The sequence below is a fragment of the Leptonychotes weddellii genome, chromosome 1 (genome assembly GCF_054177405.1).
Source record: "Leptonychotes weddellii isolate Sample4059 chromosome 1, ASM5417740v2, whole genome shotgun sequence".
In the NCBI taxonomy this organism is placed as follows: Eukaryota; Metazoa; Chordata; class Mammalia; order Carnivora; family Phocidae; genus Leptonychotes; species Leptonychotes weddellii.
Genome location: NC_138369.1, coordinates 8,565,885 through 8,584,835, shown reverse-complemented (window position 1 = coordinate 8,584,835; position 18,951 = coordinate 8,565,885). Strand labels below are relative to the sequence as shown.

General features: G+C 50.6%; 1 protein-coding gene across 6 annotated transcripts; it reads right to left on the bottom strand.

Moving 5' to 3' along the window:
* Positions 1-18,264, bottom strand: ZNF333 (zinc finger protein 333). 6 transcript variants are annotated; one of them, XM_081814202.1, is made up of 9 exons: positions 16,822-18,264; positions 15,447-15,644; positions 14,132-14,248; positions 13,295-13,382; positions 6,607-6,695; positions 5,879-6,005; positions 5,345-5,440; positions 4,472-4,548; positions 1-3,928 (listed from the first exon to the last, which is right to left on the bottom strand). In XM_081814202.1, the coding sequence occupies exons 2-9, from the start codon at positions 15,513-15,515 to the stop codon at positions 2,831-2,833; spliced, it is 1,761 nt and encodes a 586-aa protein (XP_081670328.1). In that variant the 5' UTR covers positions 15,516-15,644; positions 16,822-18,264; the 3' UTR covers positions 1-2,830. The 6 variants fall into 6 exon arrangements, with proteins under 6 accessions (XP_081670328.1, XP_081670336.1, XP_081670351.1 ...); XM_081814210.1 differs by lacking the exon at positions 16,822-18,264 and adding an exon at positions 16,045-16,802; XM_081814225.1 differs by lacking the exon at positions 14,132-14,248 and having other exon boundaries at positions 16,822-18,263.
* Between the last annotated feature and the right edge of the window lie 687 nt (positions 18,265-18,951).

Below are 18,951 nucleotides of genomic sequence, written 5' to 3'. Positions count from 1 at the left end.
TAAGACTTGTCCAAGAACATTCACAGCAGCTTTATTCCTAACAGAAAAACCTGGAAAGAACCCAAATGTCCATAAACAGAATGGAATGTTTTGGCTGTGGGATATTCAGACAATGGAATATTACCCAACAGTTTTTAAAGAGAATAAACTATTGATAATGTGACAAAATAAATTTCACAGACACTATATTAAATGAAAAGGCAGCCACAAGAGGGTAGAGTGTGGGTTCCATTTCTATGAACAGGAAAAACAAATCTATGGTGACAGAAATCGGAATACTTATTACCTCTGGATGGGGCTTATTGGCCAGGGTAGGGCCCAAGGGAAGCTTCTGGGGAGATAAAATGTTTAACATCCTGATATGGTGGTGTAGACATATATAAAATTCACAAGGCGTGCACTAGGATTTATGAACTTTTACACAAGTTATAACTGTTAGATTTTTTTTTTTTATTTACTTATTTGAGAGAGAGAGCACAAGCGGGGGCGGAGGAGCAGAGAGAGAGGGAGAAGCAGACTCCCCACTGAGCAGGGAGCCTGACGTGGGGCTGGATCCCAGGACCTGGAGATCATGACCTGAGCCGAAAGCAGATGCTTAACCGACTGAGCCATCCAGGCGCCCCTAGAATTTTAAAACACAGAAACAGGGGTACCTGGGTGGCTCAGTCGGTTAAGCATCTGACTCAATTTTGGCTCAGGTTGTGATCTGAGGGTTGTGAGATCGAGCTCTGCGTTGGGCTCCACGCTGGGTACAGAGCCTGCTTGACTCTCTCTCTCCCTCTCCTTCTGCGCCTCCCTCTTCTCTCCGTCTCTCTCTAGAAAGAAAAAGAAAAAAGAAAACCCAACAACACACAAAAACAGATCCCTGTGAGACTGAGAACAGATACAAAGGAAGAAAAGTCCCCCAGAGTAAAGCACTGTGTACAGCCCCTGCATTTTGGAGCCAGACTCCATCACTTACCACCTGTATGACCTTGGTTAACTCACCTCGACTGGCTTGGCCTCAGTTTCCTCATCCATAAACTGGGGATGATAATAGTGTCTACCTCAAAGTGTCATTGTGCAAAACAAGTAATTTAGAAGATTCAAAGCTTAGGGTAGTATCTACTATCTGCTAACAGTAAGCTCCAAACAATGACTTGCTGTTATGAAAATGAATAGTTGAATATTCATCACTAGGGAGAAAGATGGTCACTAGAAGAATAAAAGGAACAATTTGCTGAAAACATTAAATATCAAAAATCTTCTCATTTGACTGCTTCAAAATATATAAATTTAAAAATTGACAGAATTACAAGATTTATTCAGCAATCATGGTGGGAGAGCTTAACATAGCTGTCTCAGTACGCACATCATAGACGGATGTGGACTGAATGTTTGTGCCCTCCCCACCACCACCACCATTCACATTCTGAAGCCTAATTCCCACTGTGATGGTATTAGGAGGTGGGACTTCGGGAGGTGATTGGGTTATAAGGGTGGAACCGTCATGAATGGGACGAGTGCCCTTCTACAAGACACCCCCCAGCGCTCCCCTGCTCTCTTTCTGCCATGTGAGGACCAGGCAAGAAGACAGCCATCTATGAACCATGAAGCAGGCCTCACCAGAGAGCAATCTGCTGGCATCTTGATCTTGGACTCCAGTCTCCAGAACTATGAGAAAAAAGTTCTGTTGTTTATAAGCCACTCAATCGATGGTAATTTTGTTATGCAGCCCAGACTGATATTGACCAATATGTATAAATGTGTAGAAGATTTTGAAACACAAATAATATGCTCAAATCTAGTGGACATATGTGTAATACAATACGTTGATTTCAACCACCCATGAAGCATTTATGAAAACTGACCCTATACTAAGTGCATCAGTGAGATACTGCATTTGGTGGTAATAAACCCATCCTACCCTCTCCCACCCCATCCCCAAAACAGCAATGTCATGTGCCAGTAAGAAGTGCATCTTTTTCATGTCACAAGATGTCCACAAACAAACAGTCCAGGGCAGCTACACAAAGATACCACGGGGAAACGGGTTGGTGTGACTTCTGGCCACACTCTCCTCAGCCTGTAGCTTTTACCCTCATGGTCATGGGATGATTCCTCTAGCACCAGACATCATGTCTGTTTGTACAAAGGGCAAGACGTGCAGGGATCAAGCTAAATGTCCTTTGCAACATCCTTCCCAGGTATCACACCCAATGACTTCTCAGACTTAGAAAGGCCAGGACTGGGCACGCGGCCCCTCCTCCAGCTGCAAGGACTGGGAGATAGAGGTTTTTTTTAACAGTGCACGTTACCAATCTGAACCAAAAAACTAAGTCCTTTTGTAAGGAAGAAGGGGCAATTTTGACAGGCAACTAACAGGATACACCACACTAAAAACAGATACCTAACATTCAATAACATAAAGACCACATTCTCTGCTCACAATGTAATTAAATTAGAACCAACAGCAGAAAGTTATAAAGTAAAAAAAACACCCATACACATGCAGGAACTCTCCAGAAGGATAGAAATGTTCTCTATCTTAAATGGCGTGTTGGTTACATATATATGTGTACGCACCTGTCAAGAGTCCTCCAACTGCACGCTTTTTATGCATTTCACTATAAGTAATTATACCTCTATAAAAATAAACCCATGTCCTGTTATTTTAAAATCTAATTACAAATAACTCACAGGCCAAAGAGTAAGTGATAATAGAAACTAAGACAATATTTAGATTTTAACCAAAATGAAAATATTATACATCAAAACACGTGACATAGCTAAACCAGTACTACGAGAGAGGATTACAGCCCAGAACGTGTATACTTTTAAAACTTGGAAGTCAGTCAGCAAGGGGCCCCCCACACGGATGGGACACTGATAAAGGCAGGCCACCGTTCCTAACGTTCTCTCTCCCGGCATGAATCCTTTTATGCACAGTAAGTGAAGAGCTGTGCCTGAAGGCCTTCTCACACTGATTGCATTCATAGGGTTTCCCCTCAGTGTGAGTTCTCACGTGCACGATAAGGTGTGAAGACTGACCAAAGGCTCGCCCGCATTCCTGACAGGCATAGGGCTTCTTGCCGGTGTGGGTCCTCGCGTGTTTCCTGAGGGATGAAGGTTCACTGAAAGCTCGCCCACATTCCTGACACACATAGGGCTTCTCTCCAGTGTGAGTTCGCATGTGACTCTTGAGTGTTGAGAGGCGACTCAAGACCTGCCCACAAGTAGCGCACTCATACAGTTTCTCCCCGGTGTGTATCCTCTTGTGGACGTTGAGATGAGTGCTCGTCCGGAAGGGCTTCCCACACTGGTTACACGCATACGGCTTCTCCCTGGTGTGAGTGCGCAGGTGCGTCTTCAGCGACGAGTGCTCCCTGAAGGCTTTCCCACACTGACTGCATCCAAACGGCTTCTCCCCGGTGTGAGTCCTCAGGTGGCTCCTCAGAGAGGTCGGCTGATTAAACGCTTTCCCACAGTCCTTACACTCATAGGGCTTCTCGCCCGTGTGGTTTCGCTGGTGCAGAATCAGGTTAAAGTTCCTTGTGAAGGTTTTCCCACACTGAGCACATTCGAAGGGCTTCTCCCCAGTGTGAGTCCTCAGGTGGCGCCGCAGATTCGAGGAGTACTTGAAGGCTTGCCGACACTCCGGACATTCAAAGCACTTCTCCGTGGTATGAGTCTTCTGGTGCCTGATCAGGTCGGAGCTGTATCTGAAGGATTTCTCACATTTGTTACATGCATAGGTTTTGTCCCCATGACGGATCTTATCAGGTACAATCAGGTGAGCAGGCTGGAAGAAGGATTTTCCACCCTCGTGGCATTCATAGGGGTCGCCTCCAGCATGAATTCTCTGGTACTGAAAAAGTGGTTCAATGCCGTGAAAGGGTTCCCCAAGTTCACTGTATTTATAGAGTTTTTCTCCAGTCTGGGGTTGCTCCTGTCAAGTGAGGAAAATAGGAAGACCAAAGACTCTATTACGTTCACAGACTCTCCCCCAGGTGAATTACGTGTAGGGAAAAGGCATTTCTATAGCTGAAGCTTTTACCATTTTAGTGCGTCTGGACCATTTCTACCCTGAGTCCCTTCAAGTGGATGCTCTGCCACAGAGAGCTGTCATTTTTCTTACGTTTGTGAGGTCTCTTAGACGCAGAGTTTTGCCGAGTTAAAGGCAAATTAAGTTTTAAACACTTGATGTCTGTTCACATTTATAAACATGGCTGCTTGTGGAAACTCTGGGAAACACATGCCTTGATCTACATGGAGGGTTTTCCCCAACTCATGACATTCACAGACTCTCTCCCAAGAACCTGCTTTCCCCTGGGTAAACACCACTTGCCTTGAATCTCTCTCCCTCTCTCTCTCTCTCTCTCTCTCTCAATCTCTCTCTCTCTCTCTGGCCTCTTGTGCTGCTTTTCTAATCTACAGCAATCCCAGACTTGTCCTACAACAGAGGACCAAGAAGAATCCTTGGGCACCTTACCCTTTTCATGCCAATGGATGGAATCTCTGCAAAAATATCTTGGTTAGAAATTGGATCTTGGGGTTGATGCTGAGGTTCTGGAATGAATAAGGATAGAAAAATTAAGTACACGGGGGAGGAAACTGTGGGACCAAGGCAACCAAAAAACTAAGCAGAGAACATGTGGATTTTCTTTTTTAAATACTGATTCTAGGGCGCCTGGGTGTCTAACTCTTGATTTCGGCTCAGGTCATGGTCTCAAGGCTGTGAGATCGAGCCCCGCATCAGGCTCCGCGCTCAGTAGGGAGTCTGCTTGAGATTCTCTCTCTTCCTCTCCCTCTGCGCCTCCCCCAACTCATGTGCACAAATACTCTCTCTCTCACACACACAAATAATCTTTTTTAAAAAAATAAAAAATAAATATTGATTCTAACTATGGGAGGAAATTGTGAAGAGGAAGAATGTATCAAAGAATAAAGGAAATTTTAAGGTATTTGGCCATGTAAGGAGTCACATAACCATAGGAACAAGGAACAGAGATGGTAGATGTTAAGTTACTGAGAAAGAGTTCTATGAAGATTGAGACTGAAATTGAGAGAAAGTATTGGCAAGAAGATACACTGGGGAGGCACTGGATAAGCATACACACGCTATATACACATAAAATCCACACATGATAAACTATACACATGGAAATGATAAATGTGAAGAGGAGGTAGGACAAATCATTCTATGAAACCAGAGTAGAGTATTATGGACAAAAAGGAAGGAGGTGGAATCCAGTAAAGCAGCACCCGTCAAGGGCACTCGAAGTGTTTCCCTTACTGACAATTTCCAAACCTAACACTCATCTTTCGGTCAGAGCTGTTGCTCCCTGATCTGCCTGCTGTTCACCTGGACAGGTTCCTGGGAAGCTTCTTCTCTCAGGGGGCCACAGCTCTTCTCCTGGCTCCAAATGGGAAAACGTACTGGGTTTGCCTAGCTGATCTCCTGCTCATGGGAAAGATGCAGGGTGTGAGCAGACCGTGCCTGCCACTAACCAGGGTTGATATTCTGAAGTCTCTAGGCGCACCGGGGATGGGAAGAGCAAAATGAGCCTGCCTGCATTCTCACGGGCATGGCAGGGCTCTTACACTAAGGAACCAAAGTATAAGCTCCCTCACTGGGTCCCAAAGGACAATGGGATTCTCCAGTCCCCAAAACCCAGGGCCTCACTCAGAGACACACTTGAAAAGCCCAGAAACTTTTAACCATGGAGAAACAGCAGCAAAGATACCTTCATTTCCACAGGGGAGCCCCTAAGCTGTAAGCACCATGAGAGCAGGATTTGTCTGTTTTTTTCACCTCTTGATTTCCCAAACCAGCACACCTCCAGGAACCCATAGGTGCTGCAGGAGTGTGTAGATAAGGCAACAAGCCTGGCCTTACCCACGGAGGCCAGGTTTCTATAGTTCTCCAGCATCACATCTCTGTACAGGCTTCTCTGGGCAGAGTCTAGAAACATCCATTCTTCTGGGGTGAACAACACAGCCACATCCGCAAAGGTGACTGGTTCCTGAAACACACACCCATCGCAGCTCAGCCAGGGGCCACCCCCGCCAGTACTCAGGAGGCTGGCGAGGGGGCCAGCAGCCTGGGGAAGGGAGACCCATGCAGAGGATTCTCAGACCTTTGACTCAGACCCCAGAACTAGAACACTCCTCTATCTACTCATTCCTCCCTGAGGGACAGCATCCAGACATGTGGCATCAAAGGACTGAGCCACTGGCAACTAGCCAGGAAGCCCTGGCAGTTTTATTCCCTTCCAGCTCCAGGATCCAGCGGACCTGAGCATGTTGCCGGCAAGAGAGAAGTATTCAGTAAATGACAACTGTTTGCCCCGAGAAACCGTGAAGACTAGGAGGCAAGGACAGCTCACATCCTTGCTGTTTTCCCTCCTGATGCTCAGCAGAACGAGGCACTCCACAGCTAGAGAAGGTCTGAATGAAGCAGTGGGACTGCTGCCTGGGATGGCCCATGCACCTCCCCCTGACACATATTACGGGAGGTCCAGTGCCTGGAGGCCTGGAGACCAGCCCTGTGGGGTCGAGAAGCTCTAGTCCAAGGGAAGAGCACAAGGGCCCAAGCAAGAAGAGCAACAGGGATTTCTTACTTACCCGCAGACAGGTGATCAGTACCCCCGGGGCCACAGCTTCGTCCTCTGTGCCCTCCTGCTGGAGCCAGACGGGGTCCGGGGCAAGCAGAGCTATAGGAAAGGAGGGAAGGCCAGGAGGCCCCGTGAGCACACCCACAGGACCAAAGGCTGCCCACCCCGACTGTGAGTGACCCCATATGCACACACATATGTGCACACTCACAGGGACACACACACGTACAAGAGACACACACATGCACTTGCACGCGCTCACACTTAGGGACACGTGCACACTCACACACACACGTGCGTGCATTCACACAAACATGCAGACACATACACACACAGACGCAAAACATACGTACACATGCACATACACATACTGAGAAGAACATGCACACAAACACACAGACACACGTGCAAACACGCACAAACACGTGCATGTTTTTTCCATTCCAAATCCTGGAGTCAAGGTCTCAATTCACCAACAGCCTCTGGAGTTTCTGGCGCACCCCCCACTGCCCCTTGATTCAGCCCTGGGTTAGCATTCCTCCCTAGCTGCTCGGCCCCTTCCTCTGCCCCACTCTGCAGGGCCAGTAGCACCCCAGGACTTACCACAAGGAGGGGACAGAGAAGCTGCCCACACCCCAAGTCTGCCTGTGAGAAGGCAGCATCTCCCCTTCCTGCCTTCAAATCAACCACACCCCTCCACCCCCGACCCGGGGCCTCCTGGCTCAGCCTATTACAGACGAGCAAGTGACCCCACACACACCATCTCTTGTCTCCCTGCACCCTCACCTCCCACTGCGACGGGACCCTCCCCCTCAGAAATCAATCCTGACCTAAAAAATAATGCATATCATACAAATAAATAAAATAAATTGCAGATAATAAAAAAAGAAAACCTGAGCCATGTCCAATCTCTGACCCCACATATTCCCCTCCTGGGGCTGGTGTAACAAAATACCACAAACTGAGAGGCTTAAAGCCACAGATGCGTATTCTCTCTCGGTTCTGGAGGCCAGAAGTCCAAGACCAAGGTGTCAGCAGGGCCGCGCTCCCTCTGACGCTCTGGGCAGAATCCCTCCTTGCCTCTTCTTGGCTCCTGGCAGTGGCTGTCTGGAATCCTGGGTGCTCCTTGGCCTGCAGCTGTGTCCGTCTGATCTCTGCGTCTGTCATCATATGGCTGTCCTCTCCCCTCTGTGTCCCTGTCTCCCCCTGGCACGTTTCTCTCTCTCTTTTTTTTTTTTTTAAGATTTTATTTATTTGACAGAGAGCAGGGAGAAGGGGCAGAGACAGAGGGAGAAGCAGGCTCCCCACTGAGCAGGGAGCCCAATGCGGGGCTCGATCCCAGGACTCTGGGATCATGACCTGAGCCGAAGGCAGACGCTTAACCGACTGAGCCACCCAGGCGCCCCGCATGTTTCTCTTCTTAAAAGAACACCAGTCACACTGGATGAGATTCCCCCACCCCGCCCCATCCCGACCTCACCTTAACTCGATGGCAGCTGCAGAGACCTATTTCCAAGTAAGGTCCCAGTCACAGTCATAGGTACTGGCAGCTAATTAGGACTTCCAATATGCCTTTTTGGGGGGCCACAATTTAAGCCAAAACACTCTGCTTTTCCCTCTACATACTGTTTTTGTTCCCCACTGTGGGCAACCAACCCACCGTCCATTTCCTCACCTCCTGCTTACTCATGATCATCACCACTCCAAGGACAGGCGCCTCACTCAGACCACCAGTGACCCCCCATCCCTGGTGGCGATCCAGTCAATGCGTGCAGTCATCTAATCCCTCCACCCTGAAGTGACCACAGCCCCAGCTCCTTCTGTCTCCTGTACAACACCCTCCTCCATCCCTCACCCCTCTCACTTCCCTCAGCCTCTGCCTTCGCAGGCAGCCTCGCCCGCTCTGGGCATCAGGTCCCAGCCCGGCTGACCGGGCCCAAACCCCCAGGCTGATTCTCTCCCCTGAACTCCAGACCCACCTCCACACCATCAGCTCAGGTCCCCACTCACCTGTCTGGGGAATCTGCCTTACGACCACAGTGAGCTGGGGGGCAGGGCTGCTGCCGCTGCAGACCTTAAACTTGCCCTGCTGGGTTTCGAGACTGCTTGGGACCCATAACCCCTTCTTTCTCTCCCTTTGGGAGAGGGAGCGTGTACCCTGCGCATGTCCCACCGATGTCTTTTGGAAGCAGAGGACTTGTTTTCTCATTTCACAGGTTCACAGATGAAGAAGAATTTTGCCCCTGGGAGAGACCACAACCCGAGTCTCACCCATGCCAGATTTAGATGATTCATATGGACTTGGGGACTTTCTGAGTTGATGAGATTTGGGACTTAGAGTTGATGCTGGAATGGGTAAAAACTTTGGGGGTGTCAAGATCATCTGACTGTATTTTGTATGTGGAGAGGACATGAATTTGGGGGAGGGGGATCAGAGGGCTGACCGTTATGGGTTGAATTGTGTCCCCCCAAAATTATGAAGTTGTAAGCCCCCACTACCTCAAAATGTGACCTTATTTAGAAACAGGATCTTTGCAGATGTGATTAGCTAAGATGAAGTCACAGTGGAGTGGAATGGTCCCCACACCCAATATGACTAGTGTCCTACAAAGAGGAGAAAAGACAGAAGCAGGGACACAGGAGGGGAGAGGGCCCTGTGACGACACAGCGATGTAGCTACAAGCCAAGGAACACCAGGGATTGCCAGGAAGGAGCCTCCCCACAGGCTTCACAGGAAGCACGGCCCTGCCAAACACCCTGACTGGAGACTTCCGGCCTCCAGAAATGTGAGATATGAATTTCTGTTGTCTCATCCCCCCTCAAAAAAATGTGCTCATCACCTTACTCTCAAAGGCTGTTCTTCCAGTGTCCCTGATCTCAGGAAGCGACATTCCTGCCTCAGATGGGAAATCTCGCCCCTGACACTCTGCAGACCCCAACAATTAATCCAAAAAAAAAAAAAAAAACCAAAATCCAAAAACTAAACCAAAAAAAAAACACCACCTCAGTGATGACATCTCTACAGGGAGCACTCATCTCTCCCGACCCCCGCCCACCCCACTCCCTTTCCTCCTACCCCGGTCCCCACCATGGCTCACGCCACAGCAGGCCTTTCCTTTTTGAATCCACTGAAAGGTCACTCACTCCCTCAGAGTGCCTCCCCTCCTCAGTATCCTTCTTTTCTCTAGAAGGACCCTCCCCCTTTCCTCACAGCCCCTGCCTATTTGTAACCACATGGTTACTGGCTTCCTTAGGTGTGCATTTTCTGCCACCCTCGCAGGATTAGAAGCTTCGGAAGAACAAGCCTGGGTTCCCTTTCCTTTCACCCCCGCCCGTCCCGCACTGCGCTTGGCACATGAATGCTCTGGATTGTCTGGTAAATGAAAGCATACAGGACTCACCAAATTATCTCAAATCAACCTCCTGCCTATGTCTTAAATCATTCCGCAAATCCCTACCCTGTAGACAAGAATTAACACAACAGGCCTGCCTGCTGGCCCTTGGGAACATGGATCTCCAGAGGGTTCCCTCCACCCTAACTGGCAAGAGGGGCTCACTCTTTTTAAACTGTTTCTATGAACACTGTGGTTTGTGCTGAACGCCTGCTCTCCTTCCAGGAGTCCGGCACCTGCTGACAGGAGTCAGGTTCATGCTGGGCAGAGGGTGCCGACGTGACCAGCCCCGAGTGAAAAGCCTGGGCGCCAAGTCTCTCCTGAGCTTCCCTGGTAGACATCACCTCACGTGTGTTGTCACAGCTTATTGCTGGGGGTATTAAGCATGTCCTGTGTGACTCCGGAAGCTCGTGCCTGGACTCCCCCAGACTTCACCTAATGCTCCAGGGGACTGAGTTCTGCGCCCCTTCACTGTGATAAATCACCACCATAAGTACGACTGTGGGCCAAGGCCTAGGAGTCCTAGCGAATGGCCACAACCGGGCGTGGTCTCAGGGACCCCGCCACACCCACTCCGCACTCACCGCTGGTCGAGGCCACTGCCACCCCATTCCTCACTGCCTCCACCCACCGCTCAGATCCTCCCTGAGGCCCCGCCACCTCCCAGGTGCTGGAGGGTTCTGCTAAAACTGCAGATGCACGGCACCACTCACCCAAACACATCCCTGGCTCCCGGCAGCTTAAGCACACAGGCCCAGATTCCCCTCCCATGCTTCCAGGCCCTGAATGATCTGGAGCCCAACCATCTGCAGTCAGCTCACACCACTCTCCCTTTCCCTCTGCTCCCTTCACACAGCCTTCCGTGGGCCCCCGGGCACACCAGGCTCTCTGCCTGCCTGCCTCCCCTCCGGGAGGAATTTTACAGATGCCATTCCTAGGTCTGAAATCCTCCCCCCAAGCCTTCTCACAACACCCCAACATCTTGCCACACTAAATGATACAGTAAATATCATGGTCTAAGTCGATACTCATCCCCCAGGGCACACGTGGCAAAGTCCGGTATCTCAGTCAGCTCCGCTGCATAAGAAAATACCACAGACAGGGCAGCTTAAACAGTAGAAACTTACTTCCTCACAGTCTGGAGGCTGGAAGTCTGAAAGCAGGGTGCCAGCATGGTCGGGCTGGTTAGAGCGGTCTTCCTGGCTTATACACAAAAGTCTTCTCACTGTGTCCTCACTTGGCAGGGAGCTCTGGTGTCTCTCCCTTTTTTTACAAGGACATCAGTTCTATGGTATTGGGGCTCCACCCTTATGACCTCCTGCAACCTTAACCACCTCCTTCAAGGCCCAGCCTCCACCCAATATGGTCACATGGGAGGTTAGGGCTTCAGCATATGATCTTGGTGGGCAGGGGAGTGGGGACCAGCCACAGCTTCTGGAGACATTTTCAGCTGTCATGACTAGGGGCTGTTACAGGCTTAATTGTGTCCCTCTAAAAATTCATAGGATGAAGTCCTAATTAATACCCAGTACCTAGGGGCGCCTGGGTGGCTCAGTTGGTTAAGCGTCTGCCTTCAGCTCAGGTCATGATCCCGGGGTCCCACATTGGGCTCCTGCTCAGGAGGGAGTCTGCTTCTCCCTCTCCCTCTGCCTGACACTCTGCCTACTTGTGCTCTCTATCTCTCTGCCAACTAAATAAATAAAATCTTTAAAAAAAAAAAAAAAATACCCAGTACCTCAGAATAGGACCATATTTGGACATGGGGTCTTTTTTTTTTTTTTTAAAGATTTATTTATTTTATTTGAGAGAGCGAGAATGAGAGAGAGAGTACATGAGAGGGGGGAGGGTCAGAGGGAGAAGCAGACCCCTGCCGAGCCGGGAGCCCGATGCGGGACTCGATCCCGGGACTCCAGGATCATGACCTGAGCCGAAGGCAGTCGCCCAACCAACTGAGCCACCCAGACGCCCTGGACATGGGGTCTTTAAAGAGGTCATTAAAATGGGGTCAGTTGGGTGGGCCCTAATCCAATATGACTGGTGTCCTTATAAGAAAACAAAATTTGAACAGAGACACATACAGAAAAAGAAAACGCAAGACAACCACCTATAAGCCAAGGAGAGATGCCTGGAACAGACCACAGCCCTGAGAAGAACCAACCCTGCCAATCCCTTGATCTTGGACTTCTGGCCTCCAGAACTGTGAGCAAACAAGTTTCTGTGGTTGAGCCACTCGGTCTGTGGTACTTTGTTACGGTGGCCCTGGTGGACCAGTACAGGAGGCGCTACTGGCATCTAGTGGCTGGAGGTCAGGGATGCCGCTAAACATCCTACGGTGCACAGAATGGCCCCACCACAGAGAAAGATCTGGCCCCGATGTCAGTGGTGCTGCAGCTGAGAACCCATGGTCTGACTTCCAGTTTCCAGAAACTCCTCTCTGCCCCCAAGATAAAGTCCTCGTGTTACATGCTTCCATTGTATTCTGGTCTTCGTTGAAAAATCTGACTGCCCAGGCAGACTGTGAGCTCCACGCGGAGGGGGCCAATGTTTTGTTTGAGATTGTCTCCCAGTGCCCACCTCACCACAGGGTGGCCAGCTAGAGCACCTGAAGAGTCGTACTTCAAGAGCACAGGGTACTCCAAGTACTTCAAGAGGACTTCAAGGCAAAGCCTTGGCCAGAAAGCTTACCAAAAATACACAGAAGAGCAACACATAACATAATCTAAGAATTACTTCCTGTCAATGATGTAAGAGATTCCAAATGCAAGCCTGAATGATATTGTTCAGAAACAAAGTTTATTATTCTCACTAGAAGGCAAGATGGAAGGAGATAAATGCCTTGAACTTATAGCTAAGATGTTATTTGTCCCCCGGAATTAATTTTTCCCCCACTTCTCAGGACATGTGGTTTGTTTTAACCTCATTCTTTATAAACTCAGTTAAAACATATGCCATTTACAGTAAATTCAACTGTCATCTTCAGCATCAACATAACTGTGGAGAATTTAACCTTGCCCAAAAAGAGGTCTGGACTTGGCCACAGCTGAAGGGGATCTGCTCTTTCTTAACAGAAAGACCAAAGACCAAAAAAAAAAAAAAAAAAACCAAAAAGATTCCCAGCCCACAATCCTGAAAAGGTGCCTTTCCTCTTGAATGCATAAAGAACGGTGACATGACTTTATGTATTCTCTCCTTCCAGTACAGGGAAATGCCTGCGGTCGGAGGAAAGGGGGGGCGGGGCAAGTTCCCGGACACAACACAGCACAGGCGGGGACCCCCAGGCTGCCAATTCCACTGGCGCTCACTCACCAGAACCCCCGGCCGTCCCCAGCTCAGGAACACCCAGTGCAGGAACTGGCATGGCCGCCCTCTGAATCTGCACGGCCACTTTCAGCCCCTAGACAGCGTGACAGGGACAGATCAGAGTCACACGGTCAATGGAATACGCTCCCAGCTCCTCACCCTGACCGAATTTGCAAGACTGACCCTGCTATGGAAACACACTGATAACTGAGACACGCCCAGTGTAGCTTGTCCAGATTAATCCAATCCGTGGGTACAAAACTAATCACTGTGATAGAATTTCAACTTCAAAAAGGAATCGAGAGGGGGCCCGGGCTGGGCGGAGGCAACCTCTGAGGAGCCTCCAGCAGCGGGGGGAAACGCTGGAGCAAAGAGGGGCGTGGATGGCCAGCAGGCTGAGGGGTAGTGGGGGGACGAGGAGGTGGACCTCCACGCATGAGGATGGTCAGTAAGTTATTCCTGGAAGGAAGCCCTGTGGTGGGAGAAAGGATCTGAACTCTCCTCCACTGGCGGCTTTTCCCTCAGGGAACCTGACTTGCATTTCTAAGGGCTATCTCTAGCCTCTGTGTCCAGGGTGGGGCCCAGTAGAAACGGGGACCTGTAGGGAGCAGTTCCAGGGGTCCCGGAGAACTAACAGTGGCTCTGGGCAGGGTGGTGGCAGTGGGGACAGCAGGAGCAGTCAGAGATAAATTATATTTCGGGGGGGAAAAGCTCACAGGACTTGGTGATGGATGGGAAGAAAATGTGGCAGGTCCCTCAGGGCAGGTGATGGGCAGAAATCCTGAACCGCGGGCCTTCCTGGCTGGCATTGGGCCCTCACAGCAAACATCCTCCCTGGCTTACTGTATATCCAGAAGACCAAGGTGACACCCAGAGAGCCGGATGGTCCTCTGGAATTGAAGGTGTCCCCCTGTCTCCAATTGTGGGCCTTATCTGCATTCTCAGGTCCAGCCCTGGCCCCTAGGAGAAGGCACGGAGGGGACTGAACAGGACAGAGGTGGCACTGAGGCTGCTCTGGGCCTGAAGGACCCTCAGATTTGGGGTAGTGCCGTCACAAGGCAGGTATGCAGGTCTGGCAGCTTCAGACCTGGTGACTCCCCCTACTCCACTGTGGGCCCCAGCCACTGAGGGTCTCAAGGACTGATCATGCCGCAGACGCAGAGGTGAACCTGACCCTTTCTGGTTCTGGGGGTTAGGTTAGGGGGTTAGGCCACAGGCTCTCAGAGGCACTGCAATACGCTTCACTGAAGAAGGGCTAGGAGCCCTCGGCTCTGAATATGAATGTTGTTCTGTTTTCTTAGTCTGTGTTTGTCTATTTGGCAGCCATCAGTCGCAGGACCAAACTATTGGCCAGAGCTATTTACATCTGCCCTGCCATCCACAGCCCATCCTCTGAACCCTGTCCTTATCCAACGCTCACGCAAGCCAATATCCCCCTGCCCTGAAACAGCGTGGAGGGGACACGGCATGGGGGCAAGGGGGGCTAGGACAGTAGAAGGGCTGAGCCTGGAGACCACTGGCTCAGCCTGTTTTGGGGCTCTTCTGGGAGCAGTCTCCAGCCCTCTATGTTCCTGTCCTCCCCTGGCCTAGCTGGCCATGAGGGGGAGGCCACAAGGCCTTATCCTCACATGACAGGGAGGCCTCAGAGCTGAGGATGAGGATGAGGCCCACTGATGCCCGGAAGGGCTAGCTGAACCATCAGCACCTTTAACCACGTGGCGGGTTGTACAATTCCCAGCCGGTAGATCCTGGCAGCTAGAACAGCAATCTCTGCAATTAGAGATCTGCATCCTGGATTTGACTCCCAGCTCCAAATGTGACTGTACCACTTATGGGCTGTGTGTCTTCATGGATGACCCACTCAGCTTCTCCACATGTGTGTCCGGGTAGACCTCCTCTGCCCGCTCAGAACATTCTGTGACCACTCGTTTCCTTGTTTCCTGAGGCTCAGATGCAGCAGAAGCCCCTCCTCTCCGACACCCAGTGCTCAAGGCTGAGCTAGGAATGAAACTCTGTGGAAGGTGCTAGAATCCATACTAAGAGGAAAGAGCCCACAGAAACTCGAGAGGACAGCTGTCCCTTGTGGGTCCTCCTCCCTCCCTCCCTCACAGGGTCCATCTGCTAATCAGGACAGGGGGGCGGTGATGGCCTGGAGTACCTGTGTTCGCGCCTTCACTGAACAAGCATTAATTGAGGGCTCTGTGATGATGCACAGAGTGCTCTGCATGGGGTTACTGCAACGATCCTGTCAGATGAGGCCCCTGCAATCCAGCAGCTCCAGTGAGGTATTTTCAGACCTCAGGGTCTCCAAAGCAACACGCCCTTTCCCAAGCAGCTATTGGAGGACATTCTCCACCTAAACAAAAATGTGAACCAACGGTGAGGAGGACCTGAGCAGTGAGGAGTGTCTCAGCTGCCCTGGGGTCTGATGCGAGCCATGCAGGGGTGAGGCTTTCAGCTGCCCGGCAGCCCACACCAGGCTATGCAGGGTTGAGGCTCCGCATGCTCAGAGCAAAGCAATGAAACGGGTCTCTACCATCCAGGCCCTGCCACCCCATCCACTGGGCTGGCGTCTCTTCACCATGAGTCTGACACCATCCATGACAGAGGTGGAGGGGCACAGACTGAGGGAGCCCAGAGATCTCACTGGCTCCGGGACAAACAGGCCCAGCCTGGGGGTGAAACTGGGCTCTACATGTCCCTCTATCCACACCCTAACCCTCACCTTTGAAATCCCCAAGAACGGGAACCCAAACCTGGGAAATTCCTCCAGTGTGGGGAGGCAGGAACTCAGGGCCAAGGTGGGAGCAGCGGGGCTCAGTCTGTTCCCTGGTACACTGGAATGCACCAGCCAGCTCTAAAGGCTCTTGCACGCTTTGACAGGGGCTTATTTCTGCTGTGAGATCTCGATTTGTCTCCTACGTGGAGAGGGGTCCGCAACAGCTCTCCCACATCCCTTGCAGTCAGGGTGACCCTCTCTCCCACGGTTCTCTTGTCAGGTCGTTAGAGTACCTCCTGAAGCCATTCTGGATGCGGCTGAATCAACTCTCCAGGCAGAGTTTGCTCCTGGCCAGGGGTGAGTGACGACAAAAACCCCACCAACACCCGCAGAGCGCCCAGGGCTGCTCCCCTCCCTGTCGAGGCACGTTTCTAGCACGTTCAGAGATGCACCTCGCTTAGGCAGGTTGAGGGCTCAAGGACGTTGAGGGCTTTCTCCCATTCGTGATTTCCATGGGGCTTCTCCAAAAGGCAGGAGTTTCCCATGACTGTTGAGGAGTAAATCATACTGCACACAATCAATGTCTGACTCACACTGATGGCAATGTTTACTTGGGAGAACATTCGAAGAAGGGTCTTGAGTGACAGAAAGGGTTTACCCAAATTCAGGAGTCATGGCCACTCCCTTCAGACCATGTGGGAATGTCCTTGAGGAAATGCCCCAAATGTCTCCCTGGCTCTGGTGTGCATTTCCAACTCACAAATTCCTCAACTTCTCCCAAGAGGGAATAAGGATAATCCCCCATGAATCTTACCATTTGCATATCATGGGATGAATTTTCCTCCAAAATATCCTGCACAGGAGTCGACACTTTGGATTTGAGATTCCCAGTCTAAAATGAATTAGAAAAAAAAATTAAGTTCTTTCAGAAATAGTGATATGAAATTGACCAAAATAAATATTTAAGTATTTATTGTTTTAAAATATTGTTTTTTAAATATTGAGCCTAAACTTGGGACGGTACTAAAAGGGAAGAAGGCATCAGTGAGCAAAGGGAGACTCTGAAGAATACAGCTGTGTGTGGAATCTGGCAGTGACAGGAGCGGGGGTGGGCAGGGATGAGAAACTATGTCTTCTGGGGTTTGAGACAGATGTCGCCAGAAAGACAGCCTTATCAGAGAAATAAGTAAGAAGCAATTAGACAAAGAACACACAGAGAAATGTTCACTTTCATGAGGAACTGGACAATAAGTGTGGTTATGATGTGGAGCAACTGGAACCCTCAACCACTGTTGGTGGGAATGTAAAATGGTGCGTGCACCTGTCTGAGAAAGCACTTTGGTGGTTCCCCAAAAAGTTCAGTAAATTTCCCCCAAAAGTTCAGTAAAAGACCCAGCAACTCTACTTCTAAGTGTCAACCCAAGAGCAATGAAAACATACCCACTATTCACAAGAGCCAAAAAGTAGAAACAAACCAAACGTCTGTCCATAGACAAATGGACAAACAAAACATGGTCTACCCATACACTGGAACAGTATTCAGCCCTAAAAAGGAACAAGGCTCTGACACTCGCTACAATGTGGATGAACCTCGACAACACCACACTAACAAAAGAAGATAGACACCCAAGGCCACATGTTGTGTGATTCTCTTTATATGAAGTATCCAGAACAGGCAAATCCATAGAGACAGAAAGCAGATGGGGGAGAGGGGAGCGAGACTGGTGAAGGTGGCACAACTTTGTGAATATACTGAAAACCAGTGAATTGTACACTTTAAAAGGGTGGATTCTTTGGTATGTGAATATCTCAATTAAAAAAGAGAGAGAGAGAGATTTGAACAGATCATTTTCTGAGATCAATGAGAAGTAGGAGAAGGCTAGCAGAAGAGAAAAAACACTACAGGAACTCACTTGAGAAACCTCACCCCAAAGAGTCTCATTTCCCCTTGCGATAAAAGGCCTCTGGGAGGGGTGAAAGATGGCGGAGGAGTAGGGTACCCTATTTCAACTGGTCCCCAGAATTGAACTGGATATCTACCAGACCACTCTGAGCACCCACAAAACCAGCCTGAGATGTAAGAAGATCTGGATCTCTACAAACAGAATATCGCAGGCGGTTGGTTTTGAGGTACGAAGCGGAGAGCCGTGATTCTGCGGGCAGATATAGGAGGATAAACGGCGGCGGGAGGGTGCCGGGCCGTGGGGATCCTACACCGCCAGTGAGTGACAGCCTTGCGCGCTGCGGACGGGCACAGACTTGCAGACCGGTAGCGTCAGGAAAGGACTTTAGTAGGACAGCCCCCGGGGTGGAGGACCAGACCGGCAGGGTCGCACGCACACGAACCACAGCCCCCCGGACAGAAACCGGAGCGACGGTCGCACGCATGCGAACTGCAGCCTCTGAGACGGAAACCCCAAGCAGCGGAGTCACGCGCGCGCGTGAACTGCAGTCCCCGGGACAGGACCCCAAGCGGCGGAGGCACGCGGGCACGTGCACGCGCGCGACCTAGGAGCAGGTGGCGGTTTTAGAAGCACAAAGGGCAGAGACGTGCCCCGACCTGGAGGCAGGACTGGGGGCGTTGCGGAGGGGTGCACAACCCAGGACACTGCAGTTTATAGCAGCACGGACAGAAATGGAGACAGTGTGGCCTGGAGAGCTCACTGAAGAACAGACTGAGGTCTCTCTGCTCTGAGGCAGAGGGTTGGAAACGGTCTCTTCTGGTCTGACTCACGGAAGAGACGCAGAAAGCCACCAGGGAAAGGCGCCAGAGAACAAAAGCCCCAAAGACTGATTCCCACTGAGCCCATCCCCCGCCACAGGGGCGCAGGGCAACTCCGCCCAAACAGGGTAGCCTGAGTAACAGCACGGCAGGCCCCTCCCGCAGAAGACAGGCTGGGAAAACAAGAGGCGAGCAACCCTAAGGTCCCAAGAAAACAGGTGC